Source organism: Mus pahari, chromosome 1 (genome assembly GCF_900095145.1).
Source record: "Mus pahari chromosome 1, PAHARI_EIJ_v1.1, whole genome shotgun sequence".
NCBI classification, from domain to species: Eukaryota; Metazoa; Chordata; class Mammalia; order Rodentia; family Muridae; genus Mus; species Mus pahari.
In genome coordinates, this window is record NC_034590.1 from 4,038,828 (window position 1) to 4,056,377 (window position 17,550).

The window sequence follows — 17,550 nt, forward strand, 5'->3', positions numbered from 1 at the left end:
TACCTTGGCATCCCACAGCTCTGGGGGTCGGGGGTGCGGTATTTCAAAGGGGCCATTCCCGCGATCCCCCGCTGCGACTCTGACGTCATCTTCCCAGCTCTCCTCCCACTCCATCGTCCACCCTTCCTCCACCCCCAGCACACCAGCTCATCACTGCTTCAGGGCTTTTGCCCTACTTCCATTCCGCCTGGACACCCCCCACCCCAACCCCGCCTACTATCCCCAGGTGATGGAAGGACTGATTGTGCTGAAACCCAGGGCTCCAATGTCACCTTCACAGTATTTTCTGTGCCCATTTTGAGTAATCTGCTTCCCTCACTGACTAGATCATCTTGGTCCTTATTTACTTTGTCAGAGCAGCTGTCAGTACCTAACATTATGGGGGTTTGTTTTGTTTTTTATTATATTTTATTTACTCTGTGTGAGACCATACACCAATTCTGAGGTATACATGTGAAGGTCAGAGGACAACTTGGGGGAGTGGGTCCTGTATGTTTAACTTTGGAGACAGGATCTCACTATGTAGACCATGCTGACTTCTAACTGGTGGTCTTCTGCTTCACTATGTACCACTACACGTTTGTATTCTTTTATATGATTTGTTCGTTTGTTTGTCTGTCTGTTAAAGGGCTCAGGGCCACCAGGACCAAGGTGGGAGAGAGACTCTTGGCAGGGGTTGGCTGGCCCTGTCCTAGCTTCCAGTTCGGCATGAAATAAAGTCCCAGTGAAGCCACAGTGTGGGGCAGGTCCAGGACCTAGCGGCAAGGAGCCAGGGACACCAGACACCTTTGTGGTCTGGGCTTTTGCGCCAGCACCTCCTAAGCCGTGAAATTCCTTGTGCAGAAAATAACCCTTTCGCAGCTCCAGTGGCTCTCTGGTGGGGGCTGGGGGGAGGAGGTGCAGGGAGGACAGACCTTAGCAAAGGACACAGGGGCACCTCCTCACAGCCCTACAAGATCTTTGTCTGAGGAGCCCTGCTGTGGTAGAGGCAGCTCAGCCTTTTACTCTAATGAACTGATTTCTTCTTACTCCAAGGTGCTGTCCTTCTGCCCTGTTTGCAGGTATGAGGAGGGAGCGAGCTGCAGCAGAGTGGCAGCCTAATCACACAGCTGTGGTAGGGGCAGGGCAGGGTTTACCCTTTGCTTGCTCCTGCTTCCACCCAAGCCTCCCAACTTGGCATGTGCCCTTCCAAAGGTCGTTCTACCTAGACAGACCTCTCTCAGCCCAGGGGTTGGATGAGGATGTGGTTGGGCTCTACCAGCTCAACCATCTGTGGAGATGGTTGACGGGGAGGCACCTGGTTCGGGGAGGGATGGCATCCTGTGTATAAATCTGAACATCGGGGGCTAGAAAGATGGTTCAGTGGTTAAGAGCATTTGCTGCTCTTGCAGAGGACCCAGGTTCGGTTCCCGGTACCCACAGGGTGGTTCCCAACCACTCAGGGCTTCAGTTCTAGGGGATTCAGTTCTGAGGACATGGTCCACAAACACCCATGCAGGCAAAATACTCATTCATACACACAAAGAATAAATAATAAATCTAAAACAAAAAGTTAAATCAGGAGATGTCAGGGGGAGGGGAATTACGCTTCAGCGGTGGCCTTGAGGGTGTTAAGATTTTGTCACTGAGTCTGGCTTGGTGGCACACACCTTTAATCCCAGCACTAGGGAGGCAGAGGCAGACACTTCTCTGATTTGAAGGCCAGCTTGGGAAGTGAGTTCTAGGACAGCCAGGACTACACAGAGACCCTGTCTTGTATCACCCCCCAAAAGCAATTTTGTCCAATAATGAAATGTACAGCTTAGTCCCCATTTGATGGTCCCTACATGAGTTTCATTTTTCCTTCCAATTCTGTGGTAAACAGTTGACTTACTCTTTGCCAAGCCTTGTTAGGAGCCACATAAATGCTGAGCCTGGTGGTGCAGGCCTGACATCCCAGCTCCTCATGGGGCTGAGGTGGGAGCAGGGCAAGGTCAAGGCCCTACTAAGGCTGTACTGGGTGAGTTTAAGGCCAGCAGGCAGTTTAGTGAGAACCTATCTCACAACAGAAAGGAAATTAGAGACCTAATTATTAAATCTGGCTAAAGGCGGCCCACACCCTGGGGAGGTAGAGGCAGGTGATCCCTGTGAGTACAAGGCATGCCTGGTCAATATAGTGAGTTCTAGGGCAGCCGGACCATCGTAGTAGAACCTCTCTCAAAATAAATAAACATAAAAATTTAAATTAAGAAATAAAACAAGATGTGGAAAGCCTGAGTGGTACTCGGTGGTACAGTATTTGCCTAGCAAATGTGAGGTCCTTAGATTCAATCCCCAACACCCAAAGGCCTCATGTATCAGCTCATCAAGTCTCTTTGTTCTCAATGTGGCTCCCCCGTGTTTATGTGCTCCCACTAAGGGACTGCTAGGTATGCTGGCCACTGGGGCAACTGCTTTGGGCTTGCACAGAGCTGGCCTCAGTGACAGAAACAGGACTCCAGTACCTGGCTCATGACGCAGGGTGAGTGGGAAGCCCCCACCTGCTCCCAGGACCCCACAGGTACAAGCCATAGCCATTTCCAACCCTTTATTGGGGTCGTTATTCCCAAATAAATACATTAAACCCAGAGGGTTCTCGTGCACCCCAAAAGGTGCCCCCCACAACCCCAGCTGGGCAAAATAAGTTAGTTGGAGGGGGAGCCTGCCAAAGACCAGGCCAGCTCCCTGGTTGAGCAGGCAGTGGCAGCTGGAATCGCTCACACAGATCTAAAGTGCATCTTGGTTCTATGGTCCCCAGGTCTGTGTGGCTCTTGGCGGGGCCACTGTGAGGGGCAGGCAGGAACCTCCCGGCGGCGTTCGCACCGTGCCAGCAGTGGCTGCCAGGGTTCCATGTGTCCTTCTGTCCGTTTAGGGGCGTGGCTTTTCAATCAGGAGTCCTCAAGGAAAACTGTCATCTGGCTGTGGCTGAGTGTCCAGGGGAGGATCCGGGACAGTAATTCCTTGATGCAGCTTCTCCAAGGAGAACTTCATCTGCCGGAAGAGGTGGGGGAGGCAGGATGAGCACACTCTCCATGCCGTGCTGCCTCACCACCTGGTAACCTCTCAAGGTGCATTCAGGTGGTCCGGGTTCAAATCCGGACTTGGTTATTACTAACAGTGTGAGGGTAAATACCTTCATTGCTATGGGCCCGTTTCCTTGCCTGAAGAGCAGGTGATTAATATAATCACCTGATTAATATCCCAGCTTCACAGAGTTATGTCAGAGATTTGAGGGTTGCTAGGGCCTGGTCCACAGTGAGTACACCGGGGGACTAAGTACCTAGCCTTGAACCAAAGGATGCCGCCCGCACACCTTCTGCCTACCACTAAAATCTGAACCATCTCCCACAGGCTGGTATGCCTATCGGTCCCCACTAGATGGCACTATAGTGGAAGGCTGCTGCCCCTTTGGGAAGCAGGGCCTCCCCGACTACTTAGGTTACTAGGGGAAGCCTGTTCTCATGCTCCCAGGACACCCCCCCCCCCCAGGGTCAGCACATCAGGAACCTAATAAACACTTCCTCCTTTCCTGGTTTGATTGTAAAACGGCCCCCACTCTTCATGCCCTTGAACACTTAATCCTCTGCTGGGCTGGGGGAGGTTGTAGGACTTCCAGGATGCGTCTAGCTGGCAGACCCAGGCCACTAAGGATGTGTCTTGATGATTATAGCCTGGCCTTTCTCTCTGTCTCTATGTCATCTCTACTTTTGGACAGAGCCTTCCCAGTGACCCTGATAGACTACATCGACAAGCCATGAGCCAGGAGGAAGATCAACCAGTTCACCTTCTTTATGTCACAGAGAAAGCAATTAATCCATAGGGCTTCCTGCTGCAGGGCTGGCTGGAGGACTGGTCACTTCCGGATGGTGGTAGGACAGCTCTGCTATGCTAAGAGCTCTTGCTCTCATTAATGTGCCACGCCCCCAGTCCCTCACAGGGGGACTCTAGGCAGGGGCTCTATCAATGAGCCAAACCCTAACCCTTCACTGAGGGACTGTAGGCAGGGGCTCTACCATTGAGCCACGCCCTCTGGCCCACTAAACAGAATTCCCATAAATTCCTTCAGTCCAGTCCCTCAGGGATGCCCTCAGGGACCAAAGATGGAGTCTTTCCCTCATTCTACTCCACATCAGAGGCACCCACCCCAGTGCCACACATTTTCCTGGGTCTTTCTCAGCTGATGGCTGCAGTCCTCTGGGATCTAAGAGGAGCACTATATGGTGACAGGGTAGTTATTCAGCACCTCCTATAAGCCTGGGCGAGGCCCAGCCACAGCAGGAACATTAAGTGTTTACAGTGCGCTTGGCATTACTTCAAATGTCAGTGCACTGTCAGCTATGAAGGACGGCTTTACTCTAGACGTTCAGAAGACGCAGCCAAGGCCCCAGTGACGGTCACTTACATAAGGTCACACGGCAGTCTGACCTTGAGTGTCCCCTGAACTCTACAGGGTGACTTCATCAATCCATTTTTGGAGATGAGAACCAAATGCCTTTGGGAGAGTCACTCTATCAGCCAACCTAAGCCCAAGGCAGGCAGGGAACCAAGCCTAGTACAGCCTGGCTCCTCAGACTGGGGAAGGATGGACATGCGACCCCAGCAGCTAATGACAGAGAGGACCATCCTCTGCATGTCCCCCTAAACCAACCTGCTACTAGCAGAACAGAAAGAGGGGATTCTTACTACAGCTAAATGGCTGGATTCAGCCATGCCTGAAGGATGCTTTTCCAGGATATGAGTCTTGTTCCTTCTGTCCCATGGACCTCCCTAGCAAGCTAAGAAAGAGGTCAGTACCGGAACTAGCTTCCTCGTTTTATGACAGAGGGTGAACCCTTTAGTCGTGATGCATCCTGACCCAAGGCCCCACAGCCCTGCGTGGCTGCCGCGTACCTCATCCAGAAGCTCCACGGATGCTCGAAGGATCTGCCTCCACTTGTGCACCTCAACACTGTGGAAGTGCTTCTGCAGAGCCAAGATCTCCGCCCACTCCGTGGCTGTCTGGGGGAACTTGCTGTGGAGATGAAGAATCTGAGTGAATGGCCCTGGCCATCTTTTTTTTTTTTTTTTTTTTTTTAAAGATTTATTTATTTATTTATTATATGTAAAGTACACTGTAGCTGTCTTCAGACACTCCAGAAGAGGGCGTCAGATCTTGTTACGGATGGTTGTGAGCCACCATGTGGTTGCTGGGATTTGAACTCCAGACCTTTGGAAGAGCAGTCGGGTGCTCTTACCCACTGAGCCATCTCACCAGCCCGGCCCTGGCCATCTTAATGTTCTTGAGCCCTGGCCCCAAATTCTGCCCTCAGGCTCTCTCCTCTTACCCCTTGGCCAGTGCCAGGCTGTGCCAGGACTCGAAGGTATGGGCCGTTCTCTCCAGAGACCAGAGACGGTAGAAGAGGAGGGCGTTGAGGGCGATGAGAACGATGAGGCTGGGGACAGAGTCCGAAATCAGTCCCCTGGGATTACAATGGATGTCCCCTCCAGTCAGGCCTGGAGGTCGGCACCCGCTCACAGCACACTAACATAACCACACTTTAAAGGGCGCCATCATTACCCACCCTTTTCAGAGGAAAGGGGCTCAGAAAGGGTAACGGATATGCCTAGGGTCACACAGCCCATAAGCAGAAAAGACAGGGTTTGCGCTTTGACCTATGTCATGCCTACATGCTTGCTGGCCACACTAAGCCATCTTCCCTGGAAAAGCCAGGGACATTGAACAGGGAGAGAACGCTGCAGGGGGATGAGCTTCAATACAGGGGAATGGCAGAGAGAGGATGCCCTACCTCACACAGATCCTGCGCAGGCAGTGAGGGGAAGACAGAGATGTGAGAACTGCCCAGGGCAGGGCTGGTACCCGGCCCTCCTCCACCCAGGGCGTCTAGCTCTGAACCTGAAGACCACAGGGTTCCCGGGTGATCTTGGGAAACTGAGGCCTCAAGAGGCTGAGCTTGAGGCTCAGGGCAGCTCTTAGATGGTGTGTTGGGGTCTTACTTGCTTTTCCTTACTGTCCTGCCCTTCCCATACACACTGGCCTCCAAATGCCTGTCCTGCACAAGCCCTACGGAGGCACAGCTCAGCTGTCCTTGGCTCTCCTGAAACTATGATGTCTTCTCATCTCTGGCTGCCATGACCTCCCATACCAACCCAGGCCCCTCCCTCGGGTCTGCCAACAACTCTCCAACATCTCCACCATTCCCATGGGACTCTTGGTCACTGCTGTGTCTACAGATTCACGCAGCTCAGGACTGGGCGCAGAAAACCAATGTATCTACAACTTGGCTTCTTTTGAGTAGCTAACTTTATAACTTCTTCCAGAAATTTCTTCCCTCTGATTTCCCTCGGGTCCCAGGGTAGCTGCTGTCCCAGCAAGAAAGACTTCTCTAAGACAAATGACGCGGCATGTGGGAACTCTGCTGCACACATCCCAACAATATGCAGTCCTTGCTCTGGGTTGAACCCACATTCCAACCAAAGCAGAGGCCCAGAGAGGCCAAGCTCGTGATTCACATCACACAGTCAAGCTGCAAACCCATGCCAGTCTTCCTTACTCACACAATGCTGATGAGAACCAGGGCACTGGGGATGCCTGCCCCGGGGCCCTGATCCACAGATGGTTCCGAGAAGCGAGAGCTGAGGGAACCTGTAAAACAACAACTTGGGGTGAGTCAGGAGCACCCTGGGGTTCATCTCCTCCAGCTGCCTATCTTGAGGTAACGCACCTGAGGTGTGCATGCTGGTCTGGGTGCAGGGGTCTGGGTCTGGATGCTGAGGCCCATCTCTGTGCCCCCTCCAGCTCAGGGGCCGCTTCCTCCTCCGCAGGCCTGACAGTAGTCCACGTGTATCTTTCCCTCCTTCCTCCAGGGACAGCTTCTCTGCCTTGGCGAGTTCTCGATCTGAGGGACAAGAGATGGCTTGGTATGTCTGTACCCTGCTGGGCCACAGCTGCCCCTGCACCGCCAGCCTTCAGTCCCCTACCCAGGTGGTGAAAATAATCTTCGATGCCACTCCAGGAGTTCTTCTCAATGAGCGACTTCACGAGGCTCCACGGCTGCTTTCGGTAGCGGATCTCTGAGGATACACTAGGAGGGGGACAAGAGAGGACCTAGGTCAGGTTTGTAGGGGAATCTCCGAACCCAGACTTCTAACTCAGAGAAGGGTCTTTGTCCTCAAACCTAGGCCTTGGACTCTTTGCCTTCCCCCATCCATATTTACACTTAAGTCACACTTTAGGGGTCTCCCTATAACCGTCTTTGGTTTGGGGCTACGCTAGGGACTGAAATTCCTACCTGCTAAGCAAGAGTTCTACGGGTGAGCTGTACCCTCAGCCCCTCCCCCAGTGGAGTCTACACCAGTCTTTTTTATCCTGTAACAACAGGGCTTTACAAATTTGAACTCACTGCAGTCTTGAACCTAGGATCCCCAGGTCCCAGCCTTCTCAGTGCTGACATTATAGGCCCTGCTCTTGACAAAACCTATCCAGAATTCAACTCCCAACTGGTCTTAGCCCCTACCTCTACACCTAGACAGCAGAGTGGGAGGGCTCCTCTTGGTTTCCTATCCCACCCCCATTTGTAGATAGATGAAACCTGTCTGTGGAGTTTATTCAGGGTCCTCTGGGCTCAGACTAATTCCCTGAATGCACCTCGCTCCTACGTCTCCTGCTCTAGCTACTCCCATGCTCCTACTGCTCTACTCCAGCTACTCCCATGCTCCTGCTTCTCTACTCCAGCTACTCCCATGCTCCTGCTTCTCTACTCCAGCTACTCCCATGCTCCTGCTTCTCTACTCCAGCTACTTCCATGCTCCTGTGTCTTTACTTCAGCTATTCCCATGCTCCTGCTTCTCTACTCCAGCTACTCTCATGCTCCCAGTTCAGGGCCTTTGTATTGGCCATTCCGAATGGAAGCCCCCTCCTCTGGCTATTATGAAATATTCCTTTCTCAGAAGGTCCACCCTTGATCATCATAGTACTACAACCTCCTGCTCTCTCACTCCAGCCTCCTGTGAATTTCTCTAAAGCCAGGTGAAGTAGTAAACTGAAGAACATTCTGCAATCACTTAATTCACTGGAATTTTCCCAGTGACGTTTAAGGTCCCTTACAGGGGAATCTTTGTCCCTGAGACCTAGAATATCTATGTTCAACTCGTGCTCAGGGGTTCAGTGAACAGCTGAGCACATCAACTATTCTATTCACAATGACCTCTTCCAATGCTGGGTGGAGGCAGCCCTGACCACTGAGGTGAGGTAGAGATAGGGCACACTCGGGATCACCGAAGCCGGGCCTTGTTCCGGGCCAGACCCAGGATACAGTATCGGTGGGCAGTGTAGAAGTAGTCCTGGTACGGGATGCCCTGGGTGAGCACCTCAGAGTCCACCACGCACCCGCCCGCCTGTGGGCCGCGCCGGAACAGCGTCTGCAGGGGACAGAAGGAGCAGCCGGGAGGTCAGGGCTGCTCCATGGGGCCAGCCCACCCGCCAGCCACCTCCCCAAGCCTACCTGTGTCTCCACCACAGAGGCGCTCTTGGGGCCTAGCTGGTTGCTAATGGGGATGGTGTAGGTCAGGACTCTGCGCTGGTGGCACTTGCTGTCACTGCTCCAAGGGCTCAAGGTCACATCTGGGAGGGAGGCGGAGCATGAAGAGCACACTCTCCTTTCTTTGCTCCCAGGCTGTAGGAAACCCAGCCTTTCTGGAGGGTTTCAATTCTCTGGGGACTTGTCCTCAACTGTACCACCCTGCACTGTGTCTCCACTGTGCCGCCCATCCCACTTTTAGTTTAGAAGCTAAAACAATTTAGACTACAGCAGTAATGACAAGATGGGGAGTTTCTGACGCCTTCTGCGACCACCTCAGTCATTGCCACAGCCTCAGCCTTAACTTCCTTTCTGTACCAGGCTTGGTTTCTTCCGAGCATCAAATGAAGGAACTCCAACCTTTGTGACACCTTTCCCTGGAGGTGCCCTGAGCCCTTACACACACCAGGTTCCATACTGAACCCAGGACCTCCCACACCTTCCCGTTGGCTCCCCACTGCACTATCCTTTAGTCCCTAGGAGTCCTAGGCTTTGCCTTCCCTAATATGTTACGTCCATTGTCTTGGGGAGGGTGGGGAGGCAGGCCGTATGTATATACTGTGAATATGTCTATGTGTATTCTTGAATACAGCTGCATATATGTGTGTGTGCACATGGGAGCGAACATGTAGAGCCAGAGAACAACCAGTGGTGAACCTTGTTTCTCTTTAGGTGCTGTCCACCTTGTTTCCCTGAGATTGAGTCTGTCACTGGCCTGACACTCACCACCTGGGACAGGTCGGCTGGCCAGGTCTGTCCTGCTGGTCATGTGCTCAGAAGTGTGCGCCACCATGCCCAGCTTTTTTTTTTTTTTTTCTGGTTTTTCGAGACAGGGTTTCTCTATGTAGCCCTGGCTGTCCTGGAACTCACTCTGTAGGCCAGGCTGGCCTTGAACTCAGAAATCCACCTGCTCTGCCTCCCAAGTGCTGGGATTAAAGGCGTGCGTCACCACGCCCGGCTATGCCCAGCTTTTAAAGAATTTCTAGATCTATTTTATTCTTAGTGGTTTTTGTGTTTGTGTGTCTGTGTCTTTGTGCCGTGTGTGTGTGTGTGTGTGTGTGTGTGTGTGTGTGTGTGGTATATGTATGTATGTGGTATGTGTATGGCTGTCTGTGTTGTGTCTGTGTTTTGGGTCTCTCTGTGTTTATCATGTGTGCGTCTGTGTGTATCTCCCTGTGTGTCTGTGTCATGTATCTGCATGTGTTGGGTTTCTCTGTGTGTATCATGTGTGTGTCTGTGTGTATGTCTGTGTCTGTGTGTCTGATGTCTGTGTGTGCCTGTGTATCTGTGTATGTTTTTGTGTGTGTATGTGTTTTTGTGTTGTGTGTGTGTGTCTGTCTGTGGGTGTGGCTGTGTGCCTTTGTCATGTGTGTTTTTGTGTTGTGTGTCTCTGTGAGTCTGTGTGTGCATGTTGTGTGTCTATGTCCTATGTGTGTCAGTGTATGGGTGTGTACATGTGAGTTCATTGCCTGTGGAAGCTTAAGGTACTGGGTCCTCCTGGAGCTGGAGTCACATGTGGGCAGTTATGAGCAGATCCACATGGTCTAGGAACACAACTTGGGTCCTCTGCAAAGCAGTCCGTGTCCTGAACCCCGAGTCATCTCTCAAGCCCGTTTAAGACACTTTTACTGCATTTATTTATTTATGGGGGGCTGGCATGTGTACCAGGCACAAGTGTGTCAGAGGAAAACTTGTGGTAGTTGGTTCTTCCTTCTACCATGTGGGTTCAGGTGAACACTGTCACTCACTCAGCCACCTTGCTGGTCCAGTACCTAATGTTTTATGTGGGTTCTGGTTATCAAACTGGGGTCCTCATGCTTGCACAGAAAGCACTTCAGGGAGTGAGCCATCTCCTAAGGCCAGCACCACTGTCTTCTAGTCTCCTGAGGATTGTGTCTGCTCTACCCAGGAATAATATCTGCTTAAAACCAAGTCCAATTGTCTGTTCTCTGCCACGGACGTTCCATGGCTGCCCTGTATTCTAGGAGTCTGAGAGAGCAGGTACTAGTGTGCATTGGTTAGATTTTAGCACAGCTACTGCTGGAGGCCCTTTTTAGGTACCAACTCGTTCACCTTTCACACTAACACAAGCTCTACAAGCATACCCAGTGTGCGCAAGAAACAGGCACGGAGAGGTTGAAATCCCCCTCCGAGGCCACTGCTAGCCAGAGGCAGCATGAAGCCTGCTCCTGCAGGTGCCAGACACAGGGTCCTCTGCTTCCTTTGCCCCCTGACCTGTGAACTTGCGCTGCTGCAGGAAGCCTTGCAGGAACGGAGAGTCCGAGAAGAGCATCTGCTGCAGACGCTCAGCACCCACGTGGAAGACGGAGTTGATGAGGAGCCGGCCGGAGAGGTCAGGCAGCAGTGCAGCCAGGTCACCTGGGAGACAAAAGTGTCCTCATTATGTGGGTACATCTCTGGGTTCCTCTGGGCCAAATGCTCCTCCTCACTCCCAGGCCTCCAGGGTGGAAGGGCAAACTCATCTTCCTGAACAAGAGACACCCGAGAACCTGAAACAATACTAAACTTTTCCTATACCATAGGATTTGCCGAAGGTGGGCACACGTCCCAACCCAGCCAATAAAAGCCACTGCAGTGGTGCCCATTGGCACAGAACCCCTACGGTCAGCTGGAATCATTTGTCATGTCAGACCAATCAGAGCCATGTCTGGGATTTTTGTGGCAGTCACTGTGCAACATATTGTTGGGCAGCCAAGCCTAGGGCTTTGTCTCGGGGCTCACAAGAGTAAACTCTACTTGAAAACTAGTATAGTGAAAACAAACGTAACCAATTTCACAGCCAGCCTTTTTTGCCCACAGAACCATTAATGCAGGATGTTGTTTGAGCAACATCCCTGACCATCGGCATGATGTGCCCTGGGTACCAATGCCTCTGCTCTCACAGGTCCCGGCTTGGGTATAACCAAAGAGAATGAATGGGGGCCACCCATTACTTCCTCACCTTCCTCCCCAGTGGAGGAGGATGAGTTACTCGTGTCTGTCAACAGTTCCTCTCTGGACAGCAGGTCCAAGGGACCCAAGGAGGAAGTGGGCCCATCTGGTGGTGTCGGTTCAGTACTCAGTGGTTCTGCTACTGGGGTAACCGTCTGGCTGGAGGAGGCATCCAGCTGACTGTCCGTCTGCTCTTCCTTGTCCTCCTCAGCCTGCAGAGAAGGGGTCCGTTTAGTCTTCCATACCTCAATCCCAGTGCAAGGGTTCCCACCGGTCAACTCTGGCCACAAGTGTTTGATAGACTAAAGTTTAGGTCCCGGCCAGAAGGACCAACCCTGGGGACTTGATGTCTGTCCCTGGGGGCTCTTGGCTAGTCTGACAGAGGCCTCAGGACCACCCAGGGATGAGGGCTTATGTGGAAGCTTGGACTGCAAGCTTTGCTGCCCATCAGTCTCCTCTCCATCTATCTTGCTCCCCTTGTGTCTCCTCTTCCTCCTAGTCGTCTGTCGTCTTCTCCCCACCCATCCACATCTCATCCCTCTGCCAAGCGCCCCTTCCCTCCCACGGATCTTCTGTGTTCCTTCTTCCATTCCCAATCTTCCCATCTCTCCCCATAAGCATCCACTTGCTCACCCCATGGTCTGCATCACTGCTGGCTCGAGAGAGGTTTGGGGTGACCCGGCCACGCCTTGAACCCACAGGGCTTGGCTCCTGGCTGCGGTCAGCCACCCCCGAGGGGCTGATGTCGCTGAGTGCGATCACGTCTCCCACCTCTTTGGGACTCCTGCAAGGGAAAGGAGGAAGTGGGCGATGGCTGGACCCTCCGGCCGCCACATGCTACACTCACTGTATTCTCCCTCCACCCCACCAGGCTTTGCATAATCACCTCATGTCTGTCAACAATTCATCTCTGGACAACAGATTCAAGGGACCCAGGAAGGCCCTTCAGAAATTCCTGACATCCCTTTGAGCCACCTTCTACCTCCAACTCACCCAAGACCATTCAGTTGCAAGGGGCAGACATAGTCTTCGTCTTCACTGGTAAGGCCCAGCTCTGAGCCATAGCACTGATGGACCAGGTGCCAAAGCTCTCGAGGACTCAGTGTCTAGGCATAAGGGATACGAGGTTGGCCTCTTGTTTCTACTGCCTGGTTGGTCCCTGCAGTTCCCCTAGCTTCCACGAGAGGGCAGCATATCTACCCACTCTGGCATCCATCACTAGCCTGCCTCTTTCTGCTGAGCCTGAGTCCTAGGCCCTAAAAAGCCACACACCTTAGAGCTCCTAAGCCCATAGTGCTCTGGCTAGGGAAGATTCCCTCTTTTTACTGAGAAGGATCTGGAAACTCTGTAAGGAGAAGTCATGTGCTCAAGGTCACACAAATGACCCACAGGGATTCAAAACTAGTCAGATTCCAGAGGAGTCCAAGTTCTTGCCTCCTATGCTGTCTGGTCTCCATCCTCCTCTATATAGCCTCAGCAGCCCTGGGCATCCCACTGCCCACTGATTGGCTGGGCCCCAGAGATAATGAAATAATAACAGCTAATGGTCACAGCCAGGGCAGTGGCCGCTGCTGGCATTCCTGCAAGCGCTGCGTAAGTGCTACCTCAAAGTAGATACTAGTGTAACACTATCAGGACTTCAAGACGAGATGTGCCCAGTACCCCATCCAAGGTCACTCCGCTGGGAGGTGACAGTGCTGAGATCAGAGCCCCAGCAATGCCTAATCCACTTGAGATAAGCAACATCACTGAGCCCAGCCCCCCCACACCCAGTCCTGGGAGCTCTGAAGTAGAGATGGTCCCCTTTGCCACATACAACTGCATGGTGATGAGAATGGAACTGAAGGACCCTCCTCTGGCCTTGTCCTCTATGGGGATGCTGCCCCACCAGGCTCCTGAGAGGAGGGAGGTCTTTCGCAGTCTTACTTTTGAGGATGGCCCGTTTGGAGCTGCCCTGGGGGATGAGTGCCACAGAGAGGGCAAGGCACACAGCTGAGCAGGGATGGGAAAGGGTGTCTCAGGGGTGTCAGCAGTGTTGATGGATAGATGTAATGACTGCTCACCCTGTACCCCTTCCTCCCCGCTAAGTATTACCTCACATGGAGGCTTCCCTCGGCCCTGGGGACCAGTCTGTACCAATCCCTCCCTCTTCCTTCAGGGACTCTGCTTCAACACTAGGCATGGGAATTCTTGGCCTATCCCTGGCAAGACCTTTGGAGAAGCCACAGATGCAGAAGGGCCTGGTGCCTCCAGGAAGAGCTGGGAGTTTCCTATGGGTTCTGGGTCCTCCCTAGTTTTAACCCCATCCTCCTGAGCCATCAGTCAGACCCACCTTTTCAAGCAGCGCGTTCTGCCAGAGACGGAAGATGAGTAGGAAGCAGCGGTCTCGGGCCCCGAAGGAAGTGAAGAAATGCTGCAAAGAGAGGGGTGTGAGGAGACAGGGAGGCAGGATGGGGCAGGGACACCCGATGGTCACCACCATGGGGAAGAGCCTCCTGGAGGTGGTGGGGGAGAGAACCTTCCCCATGCCTGAGGCAGGAGCAGTGCTCAGTGCCTTTCCTCGCCCTCTTTGCTGTCAGGGACAGCTAATTCTTCCAGCTCTGGGCTAACAAACACAAAGGGGAGTCTGCTGTCGGGTCATTCCCTGGTCCTTCCTGTTTCCTGTTAGGACTCCAGAGTGACACAGCTATCTCTAACCGAGCATATATGAGGCAGTAATTGAGGACACACGCCAGGTGTGGTTCTTGCTGACCCATTACTAGGGCAGTGGAGCCAAGATTTAGAGTTTGAGGTCAGCCTGAGCTATACAGCCAGACAAACAGACAAACAAAACAAGGTCTAGGGGCTGGAGAGATCGCTCAGTGGTTAAGAGCACCTGCTGTTCTTGCAGAGTACCCAGCTTGGGTTACCAGCACCCACTTTAGAGAGCTCACAACCATCTGTAACTCTAGCTCTAGGAGGTCTGACACCCTCTTTTGGCTTTCGTGGGTACTGCAGGCATGTGGTACACATATGCAGGATAAACAGCCATACATGTAAAATAAAAAGTAATAAATATTTAAAACAAAAACAAACAAGCAAGCCTTTAATCCCAATCCTCAGGAGGCAGGAGCAGGCAGATCTCTGTGGGTTCACAGCCACCCTGAACCACATAGTGGGTTCTGGGACATAAAGAGCTGCGTAAGACACCCTGTTCCCCAAAGAGCAAACAAACAAGATCTAGAGAGATGGCTCAGTGGTGGGTGTTTTTCTAGAAGATATAAAGCCCCAGGTTTCTATCCCAGCTTTGGCTGGGGGCAGGGGTGGGTTTGTGGGAGATTTTAGGATCAGTGCATTGCAGGACATCTATGTGAGGGGGCCATTGCGTAGGACAATACTGTAGGGGCCCCTGCCAAAGTGAGTGGGGATGGACCACTGTGAGGTCCGAGACAACATACAGGCCAAGTTCAACACAAATGGGGATCTGCTCTGATGGGCGTGTCTAGGTAAGGGGGGGGTCTCCACTGTGATCCTGGTGCGTGCCCCCCACCCCCATCCGTCCATCACTCACCTTCTCACTCTCGGTACAGATCTGAATGGCATTGGGGATGAGCTTAGCTGTCTTCTCCTTCTTCAGACATGTCACCTCCTTCAATTGGATGGAAATCTTAAAAGACAGCACAGGGCAGTGAGAACGAGAGCCGGAAGCCCTATCGGCCCTGAGGCCCCTCCGCATCCACCTGCGGCTCGACTCACTGTGGTCTCCCAGCGGAAGATGTTGCTGTAGAAACAGATCCAGTTCTCAGAGAGGTAGAGGCGGCCCTGGAGGAGGATCTCCCTCTGCAGGGCGCAGGAGTAATCTGAGAGTGGCGGAGGGAGAGACGGGCAGGCACGGTGAGTCACGTGCTCTGTCCTGGCGGCTGCGCACAAGCCAGCAGGGAGGCAGGAGAGAGGCCAGAAGCTGTGGTCTGGTCAGTAACAGAGGATGGGGGCTTGGAGACTCACCCACGATGAGGCGCTCTGCTTCAGGAAGTTTGCTGAACAGTTTCCGGAAGTCCTCGTTGCGTTGTTTGTATGTGGGACACAGCATCTGTGGAGAGGTTTGGGACATCGGAACCTGAGTGAAGATTCCAAGCTGCTATTTGTCCTCCCCGAAACTTCGGATCCCTCTCAGTCTGCTTGGCCCTTGGGGCATCTTTGCTCGCAACACACATGCCACCATAAGAATACCTTCCATTTACTGACTTAAAAAAATTACTTATGTGAATGAGTGTTTTTCTTATATGTATATGGGTGCATGGTGACAGTGCTCAGGGCCAGAGGAGGCCAGAACCACATCTGTCCCCTAGAACTGGAGTTTGAGGTAGTTGTGAATGGCTGTATGGGTACTGGGAATCAAACCTGAGTCCTTTGCAAAAGCAGCCAGTACTCTTAACCGCTGAGCCATCTCTCTGTTTACTGACTTCATATAAGAGTCAGGCTCTGTGCAAGTTACCACCCCCAGCATCACTAAATCTTATCCACTCTTCCCTCTGGCATCACAAGATTAGGCTAATGTTTCTCAAGCGGGGAGAGGAAGACCCACCCAAGACCATTCAAAGACCGTAAATAGCATCCCGCTGTCCTGCGTGTTAAATAGAAGCGTCTGATGTGTGGTTCTTTACGTATGTGTGGTTCTTTACGTATTGCCCACTCCTTAACTGCTCTCTCTGGTCTGCAGCTCCCAGCAGGCAGATAGCCCCTTCCCATACCTTTCTCAAGCCCCACGTGCAGACAGATACTCACACTGTACCAGCTCTGCATCTTCTGCAAGAGAAAGACGTGAGTTAGGAGGAGCCTGTGTTCTCTGCCCTTGCCGCCCTCTCCCCCCTCTCCCAACCCCACCTGAGCTCTCACCCACCTTACTGTTGCGGATGAAGTTCCGGCCGCCCAGGCTCTGGGTGCTGAGCGTCCCGGACACGCCGCTCTTCTCAGAGGAGCTGTCGGACCCCTTCTCCACCATGGTGCCTGCTTCTGGCTCAGGAGCCGGAGGGGGCCGGATTGGGGGCAAGAGCTGAAGCCGCTTCCGAAGAGACGGGGAGCTGCTCGGGGAGCTCCGGCCAGAATGGGGCGTGGTGCTAGGGAGGGAGAGGAAGAGGAGAGAGTGGGGGAAAGGTTAGGGGCAAGAATTAGCCTGATTTCTGAAGGTGCATCCATCTAGTGGCTCCATCTGCCCACCCATCATCCATCCAACGATCTACCTGCCCATTCATGCATCCACCAACCTAACCATTAGTCCACCTGGCCATGTATTTCCTATACGCCAGCCTAGCCATCCATCCGTCCACCTACCAACCCAGCTATCCACACATTTATGGATCCTCTACTCACCTAACCACAGCTCATCCATATAGTCACCTATATGCCCATCTACCTGACCATCCATCCTTCCACCTGTCCATCCAGCTATCTGTTTATCCATCTGCCAACCTAGTCAACCACCTATCAGTCCTTCCTTCCCTCCTTCCTTCCTTCATCCATCCATCTCCCTACCCACCCATTCACCTCCTTCCTGTCTCTCTAACCCTAGAGCAGGCCTGACTATCCCTGTGCCTCTACTGCTTCACTATAGCCCAGGCAATGATGACCCCCACATACATCATCATTGTGTGGGATTATGGGGGATTAAAGAAATCAAACTGTGAAGTCTCTCTAATGCAGAGTCAGGCACACAGTGAGCCCTCCATGACACTTGCTATTTTATGACCACACCTGGGGGACAGAGGACTTCTGGAAGTCACATCTGGGGAACAGAGGACCTCTGGAAGTCAGTTCTTTCTTTCCACCAGGGGACTGAACTCAGGTCATCAGGATTCTATGGCAAATGCTTTTACCCATGCCCAACACCCAATTTTTAAAAACATAATCTTACTAATTAAACCTTTATTGACATGTGACACTCAAAATGCAAACCTAAGTACCCCCCTTATGTTTTGGTTTTTCGAGACAGGGTTTCTCTGTGTAGCCCTGGCTGTCCTGGAACTCA

The 17,550-nt window shown here is 52.6% G+C and overlaps 1 protein-coding gene across 3 annotated transcripts in view; it reads right to left on the reverse strand.

The window, feature by feature from the left end:
• Window positions 1-2,551: 2,551 nt before the first annotated feature.
• Window positions 2,552-17,550, reverse strand: part of Gramd1a (GRAM domain containing 1A) — a 26,616-nt gene continuing 11,617 nt past the window's right edge. For 2 of the 3 annotated variants that reach the window (XM_021197115.2, XM_021197130.2), the window contains 18 exons: window positions 16,426-16,642; window positions 16,311-16,331; window positions 15,531-15,615; window positions 15,282-15,385; window positions 15,097-15,192; window positions 13,879-13,959; window positions 12,540-12,652; window positions 12,180-12,330; window positions 11,557-11,758; window positions 10,830-10,973; window positions 8,520-8,638; window positions 8,294-8,436; window positions 6,997-7,100; window positions 6,741-6,914; window positions 6,574-6,661; window positions 5,343-5,450; window positions 4,909-5,029; window positions 2,552-3,009 (listed from right to left, as the gene is read on the reverse strand). In XM_021197115.2, coding sequence (XP_021052774.1) covers window positions 2,917-3,009; window positions 4,909-5,029; window positions 5,343-5,450; window positions 6,574-6,661; window positions 6,741-6,914; window positions 6,997-7,100; window positions 8,294-8,436; window positions 8,520-8,638; window positions 10,830-10,973; window positions 11,557-11,758; window positions 12,180-12,330; window positions 12,540-12,652; window positions 13,879-13,959; window positions 15,097-15,192; window positions 15,282-15,385; window positions 15,531-15,615; window positions 16,311-16,331; window positions 16,426-16,642 — 2,164 coding nt within the window. In that variant the 3' untranslated portion in view covers window positions 2,552-2,916. Of the gene's footprint in view, window positions 3,010-4,908; window positions 5,030-5,342; window positions 5,451-5,804; window positions 5,817-6,573; window positions 6,662-6,740; window positions 6,915-6,996; window positions 7,101-8,293; window positions 8,437-8,519; window positions 8,639-10,829; window positions 10,974-11,556; window positions 11,759-12,179; window positions 12,331-12,539; window positions 12,653-13,878; window positions 13,960-15,096; window positions 15,193-15,281; window positions 15,386-15,530; window positions 15,616-16,310; window positions 16,332-16,425; window positions 16,643-17,550 lie in introns of all 3 variants that reach the window. The other variant, XM_021197120.2, reaches the window with a different exon arrangement.